The 21,474-nt window shown below is 38.6% G+C and overlaps 1 protein-coding gene across 3 annotated transcripts in view; it reads left to right on the forward strand.

Annotated features, from left to right (window-relative positions):
• The window catches only part of opcml (opioid binding protein/cell adhesion molecule-like), a 514,606-nt gene that overhangs the window by 462,184 nt on the left and 30,948 nt on the right, over nt 1–21,474 (forward strand). For all 3 annotated transcript variants that reach the window (XM_020613418.1, XM_020613419.1, XM_020613417.1), the window contains one exon: nt 1,420–1,545. In XM_020613418.1, the coding sequence (XP_020469074.1) occupies nt 1,420–1,545 (126 nt within the window). The remainder of the gene's footprint in view (nt 1–1,419; nt 1,546–21,474) is intronic.

Genomic DNA, 21,474 nt, shown 5'->3' on the forward strand with positions numbered 1-21,474 from the left:
AGCCACTCCTGAACCAGAGACAATATCAGAAACATATTACCTGGGCTAACGAGAAAAAAGAATTGGACGATTGCTCGGTGGTCCAAAGTGCTGTTTTTAGATGCAAGTAAACTTTGCATATCATTTGGAAATCAAGGTCCCAGGGTCTGGAGGAAGAGTGGAGAGGCGCAGAATCCAAGTTGCTTGAAGTCCAGTGTGAAGTTTCCACAGTCGGTGACGTCATCTGCTGGTGTTGGCCCGCTGTATTTTATCAAGCCCACAGTCAATGCAGCCATCTACCAGGAGATTTTAGAGCACTTCATGCTGACAAGCTTTATGGAGATGCCTGCTTCCTTTTCCAGCAGGTCTTAGCACTTGCCCACAGTGCCAAAACTACCACTAAGTGGTTTGCTGACCAAGATATCACTGTGCCTGATTGGCCAGCTAAGTTGCCTGACCCACTGTCAATTCCAAGATGAGAAACACCGGATGCAACAATACAGATGAGCTGAAGGATGCTACCAAAGTAACCTGGTCTTCAGTACTGCCCCAGCAACACCACAGGCTGATCGCCTCCTTTTCAGATGCTGGGCATTTCTGTATTGTAAAACAATTTTTGATTGATCTTAAGAAATGCTACTATTTTGAGATACAGGATTTTCATGAGCTCTAAGCATTAATCATCCAAATTAAAACAAAAAATTGCTTGAAATATTTCACTGACGCGAGAACATGTTTCACTTTTTGAATTAAATTACAAAAAGAAATAAATAGCAAACATAACTTTTGCACAATATTCAATTTTTTTGAGATGCACCTGTATGTACTGAGATTTAAATCAAGTGTTACTGATCATGAAAATTATGCCAAATATCAAATTTATTTATAATTTATTAAGGGGTTTATTTTATATAGCCATATAGCATGGCTACTACATCATACCAGTGTTCAAGTAGCAGACAAATCTCAGCATCAACTCAATTGTGGGTTTTCCTTAGTGAGAGCCCATATTGTTCTTTGCACTAATGACCCTAAAGTTGAAGTCATCATGCTACAGTGAAAAAAGGATCACGAAACTGTGATCCTTGATCTCAGGTTAAAATCTCACAGGGTACACTTAATCAAGAACCCAGACTTACACACACAAACACAAGCTGGTCTGAGCAGGATGAAATCATGTCTTACTCCAAATCAGTGTGATGCTTGTCTAATGAGTAGTTTGCCAAAGATGCATGATGAAGAAGAAAATCAGTCTTGCATAACAACACAGCGAGCCAGAGAACTGTCAAATTTGTCAGCTAATTTCATGCTAATTGAGTCCCCAACCCGGGGTTATTTTTAACCTCATCACTGTTCTCTTCACATGGAATAGTGATCTCTTTGCTCACGTGTCATTAATTAAGCTAAAAACATCAATCATGATTTTCTTTCTCCCCTTAGTACCCGCCAGGATCACTAATATATCGAAGGACATCACAGTGAATGAGGGCAGCAACGTCAATCTTATGTGCCTGGCATTTGGTCGACCTGAGGCCAACATCATATGGAAGCATCATTCACCAAGAGGTAAGCCACAAAGGTTTTTATTAGTTTACATCTTAAAGCCTGTAACAGAGTGCTCCATCTAGAGGGTTTATACAGGTAGAAAAATAAGAAGTTGGTGGATTTATAAACTGAAGCTTTCCATGTGCAGTTAGTTGTATGAAAGAGGATTGCCATGTATATAAATAACAATCTTTGGTTACTCTTTGGAGCAACAACTGCTCCAACTTGTCAAGTGCAGCTTGAATTTGTTAGATGTCATGCTGTACAGAATGAGATCTTAGCACGAAATTGTAAGACTTCTTTTTATTTATTATGATTCTTAAGAGATTTTTGTTCATTTTATCTAAAATCCTAACCTCCCCACTGTAAGTGGATATTTCAGAAAGTTTTCATCTTTTTTTTTTTTGACTGCCAAAGGTAATTCAGAAAATTTGCAAAACAAACGTCAGGCAGAGCAGCAACAGCTCAACAGCATTACCTCAGTGTAAAGGTGACTGAACCACCCTTCCTACACAAGTGTCCTGATGTCGACATTCCCACACAACACACACCTCCAACACTTGCTTCATATGAATATTCACCCACGTTCAGAATAGTTGTTTTCCTTCAGTAGGATACACATCTGTAGCTTCTGAGTTAACATTTACCACAAGAGGATTTATGATGAAAAATGCCTGGAAAATGCCATGTCTATTGACTAAGGCCTTGTTTCCCTTTCAACTTGGTGGATTTGCAGGGTTAAAGCTGCGCAACCTGTGGCCTGACAGAACCCAAAACCAATCAACAACAATTTGGCTGGTGGCCACAGCTGGTTTGGTTTGTTGTATTGAGTTGGCAAGTCACAGCCTGAAGGAGAGCCAAGAAGCTCTGTGTGGCTGTATGTGTGTGCATGCATGTCTTTTCTGTGTACTAATTGTGTCTGCACTGTGCTTCCCACTGAGCATTCAGTAGTGTGAGTCATGCTCTGTTCTCTATAGGATCAGATGTTCAGTGTCCAACATGACATGAATGCATACAGCCCAGCTGTTCTCTCTCCTCTCACATCATCTAGAGCCAACACAAACTGGTTCTCACAGTCCATACAGTGGCCCTCCACCACCTTATTCCCCAATAATTACTCTAATATCATGATCTTCTCACAGACCATTTGTTTGAAGTGCATTGTAATTACATTAAAAAAGACAGCTTGCCAGATGGTACCATTTACACTGATTATATACTTAGTAACACCCGCCTGAGGTCTGAACCCAATCTGATGTTTTCTTTTTTAAACAGAGAATCGGGTGCTTCTTTAACAAGCTAATATTAGCTTCTTTTACGCAATATTGTTATATTTCTGTCTGATACAAGCTGCTACAAACTGTACCAGAGATCAGCCAATGTTGCCAGTACAGGATGATAAATTAACATTTTGCAGTGTACCATTAATGGTGATCATCATTTTGTTCAGTGCAAGCTCAGCTTCACTCAGGATATGTTCACAAAGTCACAAAATAAGAAAGGAGAGGAGAAACTAAAGAACAGGTGTTCCAGAACCACTGAAACACAAACATACTGAATGATTTTTTTGTGGAAACTGTCAACAACATATATTTTTCCTGACTTATAAAGAGAAAACCAAAGAAAGCATGTTCATTGGTTGCCATGTGGTGTGAAATTGCCAACTACTTACTACCAACTCTACCAAAAGCAGCAGGAGTAGTGGCAAATGAAGCAATAGAATCCCACTTCATTCAAAGAACAATACAGACATATAGTCAGGGAGCCTGAGGTGCTGTGTTTATGTGTGTGTATGTGTTACTGTCAACAGGAAAGATAATAGCTTATCTTACTTGACATTTCTCTGAGTTACACTAATGAAAAGACGGACTGTGTGGGGAGATGTTTGGGCAGCCGGAGAAATTCTCGCTGGGAGTCAGAATATAAAATGCTTCTCCTGCAGAGTGGCATTTTCCCAACTAGCTCCTCACCGTTTGGTTTTTATGTTTGTCACCAGCAATAATGGACTGTTCCCAAAGAGAATAGTGTTTGTGTCTGTTACTGCAGCATTAAAGTGGCCTTCTACCTGAGTTATTAAACTGCATTTCTGGAAAGTCTCAAATCTGCAGTGCAGTCCGCCTTGTCTTTGATCATTGTTTTTCCATGGCATATCATTTAAAATGTTCACACTCACATGGTGTCAGGAACATGAGCAAATGTACTGTAAGAGCCACTGATGCAGACTATGAAAAAGACAGTTGACATGAGAAAATTGGCTCTGGCAAACATGGAAGAAATATGGAAATAAGTGAACAGTATTAAATTTGCACTGTCTAATTTGATCCTGAAGTTCCTTAACAAAATGTATACTCAGTGATTGTCAAATTCACTGTTTAATATGAATCCTGTTGCCATTGCACCTTTGAATGAAGGAAGACTGTGAAGCCTATACAGTGTATCCCAGTAAATCTTTCAATAGAGATGGTGACATAAGTAAGAGTTGTGCAGAGAGGAGCGGCCCATAAATGTGTAGCTTTTATGGTCGTTTACTTAATATATGTACCCTGTCAATTTAAGTCTTGCCTTTTTTGTGCACTGCAAGACTCAGTCCCCGTTTCCACTCAGTGGGGACTACATAAATTATTCAGCAGTATCCTCTGAATCACTGGCTGCTGGCCACTAAAAGGATTAGAAGATATATGGCTGGAGAAAACAGTTTATTCAGGGGACAATGCAATATAGAACCCTTCTACCCATTAAGACTCATTAAAGTGAATAGGTTGAAGTGAATAGGAATGCACAGTCTCTCAGATGACAGTTTGTACCTTTCTTTTTAAAACTGCTACTGACTGAAATAAAACTCCAATGTACTGTATGCTGTCATTTAGAAGTGTAACTGACCTGCTGTGTTATCAGTGTTGGCTATAAGTTACAATGAAAAGTTGCCAGAGTGGTTCTTTGTACATATATAAGCAGTGTCGAAACAGAAACAGCAAACTCTGCTGGTATGGGATAACCACACACCTCCAGTTCTAGTGATATTTTTAAAGGAACAGATGCACTTCTTTTTAACTCTGTATTCTAAAAATTCTGTTTGCTATATCATTTGCAACAGCAAATTTGTTTACAGAATGTCACCAAGATTATATTTTTGAAGCCACACTAATGGCGTTGCTCTAAGGATGGCAATGTTGGTCTGTCAGGTGGTCAAACCCTTCAATATATCTTGGTAACTAGATTGCAGTGAAATTTGGTAAACGCGTTCATGTTCCCCTCAGAATGAATTGTAATAACCTGGTCACTTCCAAATCACATCACATCACATCCAAATGGTAATAGGTCCAGTACTTAGGTTTTTGACCAGTTACCAGAAAAAGTTATAATATTTCAATTGGGGGTTGGGGGTCATGAGGGGTGGTGGTAGGGTATTGAGCAGTTGCAATTGCAACTATGTTTACCGCAGGGTTGCTCCTTTCTAAGTTGGCAGAATAATAAAACATTTATATGTAAATATGGACAATGTTTGAGTGATTTAAAATGTTTTCAACTTTGAAACAAGATTATTTTTATCACTACAAACCTGGCTTTATTTTTTTATTAATAATGTTCTAGTTTCGGATTTTGAGTCCTGACAAGTAAATTGTGAGGCAGAAAGCATACATGGTGTCTGAAGCCCAATCATTTGAAAAATTGGCAGTGTTATTCATGACTAAGAGAACTACAGCAGCCCAGACAGATGTTGTCAATTTGTGATTAGATTCCCGATGAGCTGAAATGAATGGCATGCTATGTGCAGTGATGTTGCCTTCCAATAAGAACAATACTCCAGCATTGCCTGCTGACATTGATGAAGCAGCTATCCATGGGAGAGGAAAAAGCATGTGTGCAGGTGTTTCTTTCAAAGACAGAAAAGCAGGACCCTTAGAAAGATTACATCGCATGACACTTTACAATGTGCTTCCCACACTGGAAAGAAAGCTTTGCATGTGGTCTGTCTTTTTAGATGGAGAATAGAAGACACAGACCTGTTTGATTGCAAATTCCAGTATTCATCAAAATTGGTCGACTGGTGAATTTTCTAGTCTGTTTCAAAGAGAGAACTTCAGTGTCCAAATATCAATGCATAAATACAAGCCTCTAATAAGTGTATTGGAGCTGGCAGAAACTGTTTTTAGAAGAAAATAGACTCATCTCTCTGCATGGTTTACCTACAAAACAATTCATTAAAGTGACAAGACCCATCACATAGAAATAAAGAGCTGGATAAAATAAAAGGCGTAGCCTACATAGTGCACATTGTGGAAATTACACATCTTTGACTTACTGAGTCCCAGTTTCTGACACATACAAGGGGTGATGTGTAGTGGGCAGCGGGTCTGTATGTGATATTGTAGCTGTAGAATTGTACGTTTACAGTGTTTCCAGACTGAATGACAATCAATCTTTCGTTTAACATTTGGAGAGCGCTGTCACTTGGAGTTTAAGGCATTGTGTCAGAGACATCTAGATTTATGTTAATATTAGAGAGTTTAAAGTCAGTCATTCTGCTTATCTTATTTCAAAAGAAGTGCATCTGTTCCTTAATAATTATCTTATTTATCTGAGTGAGGTACAAATTTTAAAATCTGGAGACTAAGGCCAAGTCATCAGACAGGTATGTAGTATTTGCACATAACCTGAGTTTGGGTATTACACAGGTATCAGGGGAAAAGAAGTCAGGTTGATACGTCCCTACCAATTAGGGCATCCCAGAGATACTAGGACAATGAGTCTGGGGGACATTATTTGCTTAATTAAAGAAAATGCCATTTTTGGCCACTTAAAACAGAATGTCTACACACACACTTCATGTACACTTTATTGTGATGTACACTTTAAATGGCTAAAACTGGCATTACATATGTATTAAAAATAGTGCTGTCATTTGATTAAAATATATGGCCACAATTAATCGCATGATTGTCCATAATAAATTCATGATTCGCAAATTGATCACACTTTTTAAATCTGTTGTAAACAGCGGTGGAAAATCTACTAAATAAATTTAGTCCAGTTCTGTCCTTAAGTAAATTTTTGACGTATCTGTGCTTGAGTATTTTAATTTTCTGTTACTTCATACTTTGACTTCACTACATTTATACACTACAAATATTGTATTTTTACTCCACTACATTTGTTTTAAAACTTTAGTTAGTAGTTACTTTTCAGAACCAGATTAATATGAAATTTCAGTATAATTATAAGACTTCACTGATTTATGGTGGAAATGTCCCATTCACAAGACCCTTTCCTTTATCCATTTCTGCTCATTTTCTGCTGCTGCATCACTTCCTGGTTTCCCAGACTACAGGGAGGGCTGAGGGTCATAATCACAGAATGTGAGTGCATTAATTGTGTCAAAAAATGTGTGGTGTGAAAAGGAATTTGGGTTAAATCATTACTATTCCATTAACTTTGACAGACCTAGTTAAAAAATCAAAAACTTAAGTCTCTTTTGAAAATATTCAGATTCAGGCTCTGTACACGTGGATTGGCCAGTTTATCCCATTCATTCTAAACAGGTTGTCCTATCTCTGCAGAGGATTGTTGTAGGAACTGTTGGGTTCCTGGTCACCTCCCTGGCCAAGGCCCTTCCTTCCCTTCCATTTCTCAGTTTGGTCAAACAGCCAACTCTAGGAAGAGTCCTGATGATTCTAAGCTTCAGTTTCAGAGTAATAGGGGCCACTGTGTTCCTGGGAACACTTAAAGCATTAGAAATTGGTTTATACCCTTGTACCGATCAATGCCTCACCACAATATATGTGATATAGGTATATATTAACTTGTCACCTACCACTGCAACAAATCTGTTTTACTGCCCCTTTCAGAAAATGCAACATTATTGAAGGCATACTTTAAATTTATATGCAAGTATTCGATGTACCACTGGATTCCATTCAGCTCTCTCACTAAAAGTGAGCACAAGTAATTGAACTTAAACAGGGGCAGGGTGTGATATTCAAATGAAGTCATACCCTTAATCCTCATCTGCTGTCCTCTACTGTAGACCCTTTTCTACAAATCACCTCAAGAAGAAAAGTGTCAACTTGTGACAACATGACAGTCGCAACGTGAAGAACCAGTGACTCAAAAAGTCCTAATTGGTTAAGTATGTGCATATAAATTATACATCCTACAGATGTAGTATTGTATGTGAAGACCACCATTCAGTGATCACCAGAGAGAGCTTTTTACTGTTACTTTTAACATAAACATACCAATGTTTTGTGAGCTTCAGTTGCTTTACAGAATTAGCACTTTATTAAGGCCAGTGTGGCTAGTTGTCCTTCTGTGGATCTTCATTCACCATCAAGCAACAAGCAAAGACAAGCACCTTATTATTATTTGGGGTTAAATCATATTCAGCACCCAAATACAATAATACATGGGACTACATATTCTTTAGGGACTACAAGATACTTTAGTAATGTGTTCAATGGTGATGGCACATCAGACCAAGTTCACTTTCAACATGCCAGGGGGGGCTTTGGTTGTCTTTAGAGGTCTGAGAGTGTCCTTGTTATAAAAATGTAAAGCATAACAGTTGAAAACTAGCTATGTGCTCCTGCTGGTCAGTGTCACCACAGTACGTTGTAGAAAACATCAGTTGTCATTCACTGCGAGATAGAAAGATGGTTGTGTCCGATGGGTATTTTCTGTTCCGATGTGCTGTGGGTAGGACTGCTATTGGGGTTAAATCATGTAGTTTGATGTGATACAATAAAAGAATGTAAATAAAAATGCTAACGTTTTTGTCAGAACACCGTCATCAGCACAGCTTACACACCTTGTATTTCTACAGGCATGAATAGGTAACTGGGCTGTTAGTAAAGACCAGATAGGACAGGAGAAGCTGGGACTACAAGGTTTTCTACTTGAACTCATAGCCACTAAGCTCTGATCATACAACCTGCATAAAGGCCAGAACATCAACACTGACCAAGTGTTGGTATGCAAGCCATAAATTCAGTATGCACTTATTTGCAATTTGCAGAAATGTGCACATATCTAGATGCTATAGATAAAATAAATAAATAAAAAAGCAACAAAGCCAACCACCATAAGGATGATTCCTCATTAACACTTTCTGAATGTAGTGTTTTCTTGTAAAAGACCATTCATGTTCTGGTCTTAGTAGTTTTTGGTCAATATTACCACCTCCTTGTGGTTTTATGGCACAGAATGGCAAAGTTGAGACTGAATGGCCAGTTTCTTTGAAATGTCCAGGGACAGGTGACTTCAGGTTATATCTGGATATCCCACCTCTGTGCTCCCAAATGTGTGTTCTAACAAATCTGCTTGTTTTCCCAATATACTGGAGCCGACAGAGGCGTGCAAGAAGCTAGCTAACACACACTGTTGTTCATCTAAGACACTGCCTGTTATTCTAGAGTTTGCCTCTTGTGTGGCTTGTGAATGTATTTCTTTTTCCTAGAATCCTCACATGCCACATAGTTGCAACATGGAAACAAGCCAGTCATTCTGTCCAAACTGCTGTGGTAGGAGACAGACCAGAAGGGCCTGCACATAAAAGATAATCCCTTGCAATCCTTGCTCTGTAGTGAGGGCAAAGAGGAGGGTCAGAGAACACTACAGAAAGAAATTCTCTGTGTTTTTCAACAAGATTTGTCAAGGTAATAGTCATTTTTCACAGCTGTCATTTTGACTTAATTTTATTTACCTAAATTTAATTTGGACAAATCTTTACCAAACAACATAGTAGCTTATAAAACAATTCCATCCAAAACAAAGACAAATGCTTTGATGTGCTTTGGTGCAACAACCGAGTTGTCAACATCTACAAGATCAAATGCCAGCTATCATATGAAATGTCATCAAGGACAAGGCCTCGCTTCTCAGGGAGCAGTTTCTAGGCTCCAGCAGCCCCTCAATCAATAGGGTTTGAGTTTTCCACCATTATCCGTAAGAGGCAAGGAAAGCGTGACGTACCCTTTCAAGACAACCAGAAAATAAGAGAACAAAGATGAAAGGCAAAAAGGCATGAATCTAGAGTGCTGAAGAAATACTCTCATGTGTTTGCTCCTGAAGAAACAAACATTTCAAATTGCATGAGCCAAAGAGTGAATTCATAACAAAAGCTTTGGTGAACTTAAACTCTACAGTTTCTTTCCATTCCATTGCCAGCAGAAAGAACAAAAGTCCTTGGCAAAGGTAATCAGATTGTGTGGGTTGTATACATATTTTGATTTGGCAGTAAGTGTCTTCAAAATGTAATGTAAGTGGTTGTGATTATGTTTCAAATATAACTTGTGAACTAATCATTATCTAATGGGTTATTGGTATTTCCCAGTTTGTTTCTAGTAACTTATCATTATCTGTTATAAAGTTCTCAGTTCAGAGCTATTCGGGAGCTACTCATTAACAATTCATTAATTATCAGGTTGTTCCTAATTTTTTCATCAGTAATTACTCACACTACTTTTGTGTACTGTGCTGTAAAGTCTTACTGAATCTGTGTACCACAATATATTATTTCATTTAAAAACTGAGGTAAAATAAAGCACATGCAAAAGTGCAATTACTTTTGTTTTCTCTCATATAAAACTGGGTCAAACTAAGGGGCGCCTGATTGCCACCTTATAAAAAGCTGACAGAGCCCCAGCAGAGCTTCACAACAAAGCTATGTCAGTCTTCAAATTATTAAAAAATGTCTGACATGCATATTCATGTTTTTTAACTTTAAATGGAAGATTTGGAAAGCCCTCAATAGCATTTCAGAAGTTTTCATCCTTATAACAAGGTGACACCTTAAACCAGGGGTGCCCACACTTTTTCGCCTTGCGAGCTACTTTTCAAATGACCAAGTCAAAATGATTGACCTACACTAAAAATACTACAGTGCGCGCACACACACACACAAATATATGTATGAATGACTGTCATAGTTTTTATGAACAGTCTGAAAGTGCCGCTCCACATTTCCCTTCGGAATAGTGATGGTAGATTGGTAGATCAAGCAAACGCACTTCGAATATAACGCCGCTAAAAATTCTGCATGGAATGTTTTCGGTATGTTTTCGGTTTCTTACTTGATTGGGCTCCCCCACTCATTTTATACCCTTTAGTAGAAATTAATTCAAAGGCTGACAAGGTAGTTTGCTCACTGGAGTTTTGCAGTAGCTCGTGCAGTTGACTGTGCATGTTTAGTGACTCGTGTGTCCGAAAAGACAAGATCTCAGACTGGCTGCCCTGCATGTCAATCAAGTAGCAAATGCCATAGGGAGGATGGATGACAGGCTATATATGACTGATTGTCACTTTCTGCTTTTCCTATTAGGGGTCGCCACAGCGAATCGTCACACTGACCATTCACATGTTAACATTTGGCACGTGTTTTACACCGGATACATACAATTTATTTTTGAATGGCACGCGATCTACCAACACTACCTTTGCAATCGACCGGTCGATCACGATTGACGTATTGGGCACCCCTGCCTTAAAGCGACTCTTCATGACAGATGAAGATTCTTGCTTTTGCAAGAATTGTAGTCGGGTGATTACATGTATTACCATGTCGTTCAGTTTTACTGCTGCTTTTACCAGTAGGATATTTCAGTTCTTCTTTACCTACCATCGCCTCAGTCAGGTTTCACTGTGGGGTCATCAGCTACAACACAGTTTCTCTGAAGCTAGTAGAGAGATACAGCATCTAGTTTCCTGTTTGAAGAAATGCCCTTCTCCTTGTCTCAGCACCATCCTAAAAATACACACAGGACAGCAAAAGCATAATGTATAATACATGTGACGGACACTTTAATCCCAAGAGAAAGGTTGGGAGTAGAATGCTTTGTGTGTGGGATCACAGTGTGTGTTACTGTCCCTCAGCACCAGAGAAGGATGAAATGTTCAAAAACAATGTGGTTCGTGACCCATTTTGAGTACTGTGGGAATGCTTTTTTCTTTTTTCAAATTCAGTCTTTAGTTTCGACAGCAGTGGCTGCGTGGCAGACGGCATCCCGAGCATGAATATCTGTACGGCACCATCCAAAACCAAGGAGAAAACCAAGCTCCTGACCTGTGGACATCAAACCTATTTTAGAACCACTGGCGGGAACATTAAAATGGATTGTTAGTCATTTTCAGTCTCTGCACTTAAACCAATCATAGACATCAGTTGTGTTAGTATAGAGAAGGATAACCTGATTGTACAGGGATCACTTTGGGACTGTAAGCCAATTACTATAACTCAGATAGGGCCTACAGTAGCTTTGGGAATATGTCTGTAGATGCTGATAGTTAGCCAGCCAGGCCAAAACACACTGCTGCTAGTGAAAATAAAGCATATAACATTAAAAGCAACATTTCCCAGTAACCTGCTCTGTGGCCTCTGTACTTTTGGGAAATCTCCAATCAAACTTTCTCTTCAAATTTATTGGCCAAATGCACTTCTAAAATCAGAGCGTGGGTGTATGTTGTTTGGCTGTTAGATGTGGCAAAGTAGTGTGTGGTTTTAAGTGTACAGTGTGTTGATGTAGGTTTATGTGTGTGTGTGTGTGTGTGTGTGTGTGTGTGTGTGTGTGTGTGTGTGTGTGCTTTGCAGGGAACTAGAAGACTCACTGTAACTTTCTTTTTCACCCCACCACCCACACAAGGTGCAAAGGGCTGTGAGAAAGAAGTGTTAAGCATTCAGAAAAAATACAGGCCAGGGTTAGTAAAAAGGGAGAGGGCCTGAGTGTAGTGAGTCCGTAAGTGAGCCAGAGACGAAGAGAAGTAAAATACCGAGGAAGAACATAGGAGCACAGGGGGCTAAAGAAAAGATTAGTGCATCATGGAGCTCCCAGTTTGCTCTTGTTGGTGTCTTATCTGTAGCATTTTGCAGGTCAAAGTTTCAGACAGGTCCAGACTGTTGGATAAAATGACTTCTAATCTCTTATCATCCCATCATTAATCACAAAACTATAATTCCCTCTCAAAAATAAATCATTAATAACGCATACTGCGGTGGGTGGACATTTGCACTCACACTCGTTTGTCTTTTTTTAGAGTGGTATAGAGGAGGAGTTTGTTCCATCTTATCTTTTGACTGAGGGTTAGGAGGAATAATGCTTCCTCATTAATTGCTATATATCACCATAATGAGTTGCTGAAATACAGGTGTTATAGAAGACTTTTATTGAGTGGAAGTGGGAAACACTTTAATTCATTTCAATGAGATGCTTTGGTGTTTGAAGACCTTCCAAAAAAACAAACAAAAAACAACTTAGCAATAGCAGTTCTGCAGTTTGCTTGTTAAAACTGATGCATTGTCCGTGAAATTCAAGCCACATTTTTCACTCTCATCTACAAATCACTGCTGCAAATAGACTTTCAAGAAGGTTTTTTTTTAAACAAGAATATTGACAGAACTACATTTTAAACGTGAATTTAAAGAACACTGCTAGGCATTTTGCCAGGGACATAACTTCTTTAATATTTGCCTTCAAAGTGGTGACCTGCCAATATTTTAATCCTCCACTGGGAAACCTGCTGCCTTTGATATGCAACTGGAATTACTGGAGGTTTTCCTCTCCTGCTCAATGAACTGTAACCAGGTAGAGATAACAAGTAATTTTGGCACGAAGGACACAAGAATCTTTATGAAACCTAAACCTGTTGTGGTGCCTTAGGTGTGTTTTTAATCCATTGTTGTTGCTCTGCATACTCTCAGGATTTTCCACTGCTTTAGAATTCAGAGGGTAACCTACCTTTTGTGCCCTGCTTGTCCCTCTACAACAGCTTGTTTCACTTCACTAATGCTTTGTCCATCTCTGGTGAGGCAAGTGCAAATCAAAGTGGATATTTCTCGACAACTATAACAACGGTTCTAACGTTACTCAATGTGTTGTACTTTTCCTCAAGGATTTTTTTTTACAGAAAGGGGTTTGATCTTTCCTTCTATGAGAGATCTGCTAATGCTGTCTTCTTATAACACCATGCTGTACTTCAGCTTAAGCATGAAATATTTCCATGCAGTCTACTGATGAGAGCATGGAAGCTCATTTTTCGAGGAACTATACATAGTGCTGTTATCCATTCACCATCTAACATCATTGACATTCAGCTTTTAACCTTGAGACTGAAATCCTCTGCAGTAATTGACTTTTTAGTCATTCATAAATGTTCCAAGGCAGACATTTTCTCATCTTCAGAAAAGTCACTATATTGCTGGAGAGTGTGAAGCCATAAAACCACCCAGAAACTCTAAGCCATCTAAACAAGCAAATCATTATAATGCACAGTTTTAAGTGGAACTTAAAATTCTATTTGGTTAAGTTAGTACTGTATATTAAAACAGTGTACCTTTACTGTATTCTAGGTGGTGTGAATTTTTTCCAGGATGTGATTTGAGCAGTCACTACATCACTTTGTGTTGCAATACAAAAGGCGTAATTGAAATCCAGTAACATGGCTGCTGATGCGGTCTGCACCCTGGCCTGCCATCTCACCTTGCCTAAAACACACTACAAAATTGTCAGCCTCCTCTAGTGATACTGGAAGCACAACACTGATATTGTCACCTCACTTGATGGAAATAAGATCTCAGGATTTATCATGCAGTCTTGGTCCTGTACGTAATGACTGTTAGCATTCTGCCCTCTGTGGAGCAACTGGTCTGCTGCCTGTTTACGGTCATTTCACCATGCTGAAACACCAAGTGAGATTATTGGTTGTACTCTCTTTGAATTGTACAGCAATTACATGTTATATTCCATTGTTTTAAATAATTTGCAAGGTGTTTCTCAGCCTCAGTTTTTCTACAAAGAAGGGACATGGGTTTCTCCCCTTGGAAAACTAAAGTTTACCTCTCCACGCTCTCTGCTCTATTGTTTTAGTACAATACTCATTCCTGGGCCTGGAGGATTCCGGGAAACACAACATGATGGATTCCAAAGCAAAGAATCCATAGCTGTGAATTGTATTCATTCATCAAATATTTTGAACTTGCTACAGGCCAAAGTAAGCTGTCCTTGATAGGCTAGTGGTTAAGGCGCAGCGCTCTCGCCGCTGTGGCCCAGGTTCAAATCAGTGTTGCGTCAGGAAGGGCATCCAGCGTAAAACACGTGCCAAATGTCAACATGTGAGTTGTCAGTGTGACGATTCGCTGTGGCGACCCCTAAAATGGGAAAAGCCGAAAGTGACTTTCTTTCTACAGCCCAAGGTAACAATGTGATACAGTAAACAATCCATTTGGACCGTGCCACATGTAGACTACTGTATTACTATTTTGCCAATACACATTCATCAACACCAGCAGAGAACTAAAATGTTTCCAACTGTAAATCCTGCAAAATAAGTTAGGATTCTCAAATAAAATGTCTCGGACATTTAAATGCAAGGAGCATTGCATCAAAGACTGAACAACTGGAGCTAATGTTAAAAAAAAGTCTATTCGATTACTTATGTCTTTTTGAAACATGATTAATCTGAACTACACTGCCAGGATTGTTTCTAACATTAGGTGTATTTATAATATTTGTATAATATAATACCAGGTTGCAGTGCTTATGTACAAGAGTATATAGTAATGAAGACAGGGTTATGGTTTACAGTATGCCAAGAAACTATGGGTGTGTATCTCCCCTATGCACAATTTGATCCATATCATGATACAAAAACAACACAGCTAAATGTGCAACCATAAGATGAATTGCAATTCAAAGTGATTTTGGTTTTATTCAGCAGATATTTTGTTTAATTCAGCTTCAATTACACATAAAGTGTATGTATTTAGGCAAAACAACATAAACTGAAGGATTTCGCAAAGCAGCTTTGAATTTCAAGCAGCAAAAACAAATACATAAAACACAATGTCTACTCTTTTTTAGCAATAGTAAACACAGTAAACCTTTATACGGTGTTCACCTGCTGCTTCATCTTATCAGACGGTGCTGGAATGTGTATAATGATGACACAGAACTCTGTTCTGTAAATCTCAGCGTCACCGTCTTTATTGTAACTTCCCCCCCGACCACACACACCGCATTCTGGGAACAGTAGTCCTACCACTACAAAATGCACATTTTACTCAAGTGCTGCAGACTACAACCAGAGTCACTATCATTGTCTAAATTTGACATTTTCCACAACACATCCTTGCAAATAAATTGGCTTTACCTATCGATTTGACTGGGTGGCGTTATTAGCTAATGTGCTCTAAAGGTAGCTGCTAACATTAGCACTGTTGACACTGTGGACATAGATGGCCATCTATGTCAAACTTGACTGATGGCTGGACGGGGCGACAACTCGCATAACGGCTAGGTAGCTTAACAACCCACATGTGACCTCAGTGGCCCTTGAGGTATTAACAGCTTCACAGAGGTAAATACCTGGGACTCCTCTCCAGCCAGTCAGAGCTGAAGCTGCTTCTTCACTGAGAGATGAAATGTCTCCAGAAGCCTCAAGCAGGTTAGCAACTTTAGCACTTTGGACAACAGATAATTGCAAAGGATTTATTTTCTTTGATCATCTATTGGATGATTTTTTTAAAAGTATAATCCCAATGAAGTCAGTCTTAATGGTTTAGATATTAATTGTTTAGACAAAAACAAACAAACCAAAAAAGCACCTAGAAACTTTCAGTTAATCCAAATGATAAGTGCACCAAGAATAACAACATTTTCTCAAATTTTGCTTGGCCAAATTTATACAAATTAAACAGACATGAAAAATGAAAAAAAATTAGTTGTATAGAAATCTCAATAAAATGGAGGTAGATTGCTTATTTTAATTATGTATTCACGAATGAATTAAAGCAAACAAAGGCAACGATATACTGTACATAAAACTGGGTTTAAAAACTGAGCACTCCTGTGATGAGTTTATGACAACCTTTAAGCAGCGCACGTCTGAGGTATGAGTTTAAATTTAAATACTCTGATATTATATATTGTTCTTATTGTTGTTGGTTATAAAAGTCATACCCCATACATTTAACACTCGGAGATCACTCTATTACTTCAGAACAGTTAATTTAAAAAGACAGCTTTCAGACAACTGAGAAAATAATGCTAATGAAATGATGCCATTATCTCAGATTGTGCTTGAGACCTCAACATGTAAATGTGAATGTGGAGTGTGAAGGACATGGGCAGGTACTAAGCAGGGAGACATGCACTGTGGGTAATGTAGGATCCAGATCCTTGTCCCATACTGGGGGTTATGAGAATACTAAATAGTGCTGATGAGACATAGTATCAAGAGATCCTCAATTTAGGCAGCACAGAAAGAGTTGTTATTTGTGTTTGTAGGCAAACATGGCTTATAGTCTGAAAGTTAAGTGGAGTTTCAGAATGAAACTGGACAATTTGGCAGGACACATGCTTGCACATATTGTACTGGTTATGGACTACAGATGCCTATTTGGTGGCAGAAGGGAAGGTTGAACAGTTAGTAAACTTCAGCCTCACCTTGTAAGAACTTTAACTGGTCCCAGATGCAGAAGCAGGTGTCTTTAAAAATCTAGTTAATAATGCAGAGGTTCCTTGGCAGATCCTCTCCAAGCCCAGCTGGAAGCTGCTGCTTGGTGTTTGCTAGTAAATATGTTTTATAAAAAAAAAAAAGATGGGTCGTATCTCAACATAAGCCCTTTGTACTTTTTTCTTTTGAAATCTTTCATAACATAATAAAGCTTGTAGTACATAAAGCAGCTTCCCTGTGACCTACAATGTTTAATAAATGCAGATGAATTATTAGTAACATTCTTTGAATTCTCATTGCAAAGAAAGAAAGAAAAAGGAAAGAAAGGCCTTTTTCCCAGACTGAGTTATAGCACTTGTACTTCATATCTTCAGCTCCTAAAGGCTTTTAATTCACTCAATGGTTTTAATTTGAAAGGGCCTGATGAGGGAAAACACCTATTGATTGATTATTGTTCTCAAGAAAGGTCATGCATTTGAAATGAATGAGACAAATGGGGGGCGAGGGTGGGAGAATGCTCAGCAATTAAATTATGATGCAGCGGAAGGTGGAGTTGGGGAGGCTTCAAGTGGAATAAACAGCACATTCAGGGGAGTTAACGTGACCCATCATCAAAGGCGCACGGAAGAAAAAGAAAAATGATGTTGCTGTCAGAGGAGCTGGCGCAGTGGAGAGGGAGGAACGGAGAGCATCATTACTCCAGGCTGCTGTTGTACCTCGCTTAATAGCACAGATAGAGAAAACACACACACACACACAGAGAACACATGGAACAAACAAAAGCCTGCATGTGAAGGTACACAAAGGATGCACTGGGACCTACTAACTGCCTTGCACAGTTTTCACAATTGAACACAACAACACCAGGAGGACTTCTCATTTTTTAAGCAACTTATTGGCTGTGTGAGGAAAGTCAAACATATGAAAGTATGAAAGGATATTATGTTGCAGACCAGCAGCATTGATAGCAACCTTTTGTTGAAATGAGAAAAGGAGGAGGCTGTGAGATACTGGCATTGTGAGGTTGTTCTTTTGAAACATGGCATTATTACATGAAGATGTTCTATGGGCACTCATAAATATGATAATGATAGCATTCATTAGGCTGCCTCATGTCAGTCAGATATTGAATTACAGGTAAATCTTTCCAGCAGTATGAGACACATGGCCTGTAATTTTTAATCTTTCCATATATCCTGAGCAGTCGCACATTTGTGACACACATATTTTTAATAAGAACAAGAGTGATAAACTTTATTTTTTATCTTCTTCCACTCTGTGTGTATTTTATCATAAAAAAACTGTAGAGTTCAGTCAGTTGCTGAGTCATATGCAATGCATTTTCCCATATGTTCAATAATATGGTAGCATGTAACACTCATTGCTGCTAGATGGTAGTGTATTTACATTGCATTGCAGGTTTTCAAGCGTACTTCTAGAGCACTTAGGGTGTCTCGCTTTCCCCACAACTTTTGTTTTTCTCAGTTCATCATTTGTCAGACGTTTAAACAACCTACATACTGGCAAAGCAAAGCCATTTTTCCCCATAATTATGCTGTTATCTTTCTATAATTAGGGCATTGTGAAATAAAGTGTAACCATTTTTCAATATATAATTTGTTATGCTCTGCTGAGAAAGCAAAAAATTTATTGCCATATATCAAATTAGACTGTCCCCATTCTGTCAAGATGTGAGAAACTGAGCCAAGAAAGTGGAAGTACTTCCTTGGCTGTGAATAGATTTTTTTTTTCTTTTACTTGGGGAGAATGTGGGTCAAAAGCAAGCGAGAGCCCGTCCACTTCCTTTAGATGGGAGACTCTGGAATGAATTGATATGATTAATCGCTCTCATTTGTCCCAACGTTGGGCATTTTTGATACATTTTTAACTGAATCTGGGGAGGTGGTATTTTGGGCATCTGGTAACTGATACCTGCATATGTACAATTTTGATTTTCCTGGCAAGATAGATGCCTACTATAAGGTCATCATTTTCTACCACAGTACATCCCAGAAATTCTTACCAGACTATTTTATTCAGTCTATTGAATGTGGGAAGTGCTTGTGAAATATTTGGGAATTTGAGTGCATGGCATCTTATCTGTTGCAAAGTCAAACCACACATGTGCTCTCTCTCCACAGCGATGTTGTCTTGCAAGAGTAAATGTATACTTAACATGCTCCCCATGCCACTGTATGCCTGAGAAGCCAAGGGAAGCCTGTATGCTAGAGCCATGTCAGACTGGTGATAGAGATCAATGCCATGCTGTCACAAGGATGCAGCTGATTAATCTCCTCTTACATGATTAAGACTGGGAGGATAAAGACAAAAGCAGTGTCGGGTGGCTTTGTTTCCAAAGTACTGACAATCAAAGCAGAAAGAAACAGGAAGGAATCCCATACTAATTAAATAAATCAGTGGAAGCAGTCTGAGGATCACAGTAAGTGTAGGCCCTCAAGGGCATCAAAACCAAAGCTGAAATGACATTACTGTGATTATTTCTTTCACAAACACAACCCTGTCCGCTAGATAAACAAATATGTTTCAGAGAAATGTGATGTCACCAGGGTTATATCAACATAATTAAGAACAGATTTTAATGAAATTATCTGCCAAGTCATGAAATGTTCACACTGGCAACATATTGCACTTGTTTCCCTAAACCCACTAGCACATAATTGGCTCTCATATTAAATGGCTGGTGTCAGGCAAAGGCTGAAAAAGTCAGGAACCATTCACTTGAAACACAAGGCAGAATGTGCTTACTTTATTTCCCAAAATTCACCAAGATATTTAAGGTGATTTACAACATTTTAGATCACAAAGAATCGGACAAGGAACAGGGCAAACTGTAAACAGTATTTGAGTGGCATGATATGTCTTTAAATCATTATGGCCATGATGCATGCTTGTGTTTTGCTGGGACAGAAAATTAGCACTTTGTGTGTAAACAAAGATAATGTATTTAAGCTGGCCTTTTTAAAAATTTGTGACGTATGGGAAATACAAAGCATGTTGCTTACAAAACAGAGTAGGGGTGTGCTTTTGCTTGCTTTTAAAAGTCCAGGTTGCCCCTGAAAAAGCAGTTTTGACCTCAGGAGCTTATTTTCCCTGATTAAACTAAAGGTTAGATAAATGTAAAACAGCAGAAAATAGAAATGCTCAAGTAAAGTATAGATACCTCAGAAGTGAACTTAAATCCAGCACGACTCTTAGTTCGAGTCTTAGTTACTTTGCACTTCTGACGTTTATGGCATTTGAAGTTGTTGTGCATAGTGAACAATGTGTTAAAGATTATGATCACAGATTGCATTTCTTGTGAGAAAGATTAAAATTTAACTCCTCCAGCAGCATCTAAACTTCTGTCTGCCCACACAGAGGCTCAGGTGGAACAGTTGCACCGATTTTACTACCTCTTGTGGTAGAATTTAGGAGGGTGAACACCCCCCCATCCCCATGCAAGCTTGATACTTTTTATACAGAACAGCATGGCAGAAAATTGGTGTGATAATCCTGCCTCAAACGAGTAGTGTAAAAGGGGCCTCAGATGCTGATGTTGGTTTAATTTTAAAGAAAGGAAAAACATACTTGAACAATTAAAGGCAAAAATAGAAAGGAAAGTCAAAAACATTGTCAGTACTTACACTTTTTTGAAAATGATAATGAAAACTTAAATAAGACAGAGATATGTTGGTCAGACATGACTGAGGACAAGCAGTTGCTTTTTGTGTATTTATTTATTTAATATTGTTATTACCAAATGCCAGGGGTAGGTTTTTCATGCATAAGGGATCATATTATGAGGGTCACACCATCATGGGAATATTGCTTTTAGGCTTTTAGGTTTCTTCTTCTTATCATTATTATTATTATTATTGTTCATAGGTTCAGAATGTGAGCACGTGTCTTTGGTGTTGAAGTCCTGAGCTTTGGCTGCAATTATTCACCTTCCATAAGTATTGTGTTATATGGATGTGCAGCATAAAAACACACCAGAACAGACACCACCACTGAACATACTCCAGGCAAAAAGCATGTGTCTCTCTAACTGTTTTAGCCAATACAAATTTATAGTATATAAGCATAATATCTAGGGGCCATGGTTGCAAAAATGCTGTAGATAATCAATATAATTTGACAAAAATAGAGCTCCCAGAGGAAAATTATCACTTATCTAGCTATTCACTGACATTACTTTGGCTACTAAGAGGTCAACTGTGAGTCAATGAGCAAATGTGAGTCCATGACTCCATTTTTGCATCTGAAAATGTACTTATCCTGATAGAATTTGGATGATCTGAAGCATAAAATGTGTTTTAAGAACCATTAGTAATTTTCCAAAGAGCCCTTTGCTTTTTTAACTCAATTACATGGCAGCACTCTATCGGTAGGCTCCCCATTTTGTGATAATTCTGTGTTTTAATGGTGGATTTCTGTCACTACTAAGCTGAAGCTTTTATGATAGACCCCCTGACAGGTATTGCTGTTCTAACCCTACAGGGATGACAG

The sequence above is a fragment of the Monopterus albus genome, unplaced genomic scaffold (assembly GCF_001952655.1).
Source record: "Monopterus albus unplaced genomic scaffold, M_albus_1.0 scaffold134.1, whole genome shotgun sequence".
In the NCBI taxonomy this organism is placed as follows: Eukaryota; Metazoa; Chordata; class Actinopteri; order Synbranchiformes; family Synbranchidae; genus Monopterus; species Monopterus albus.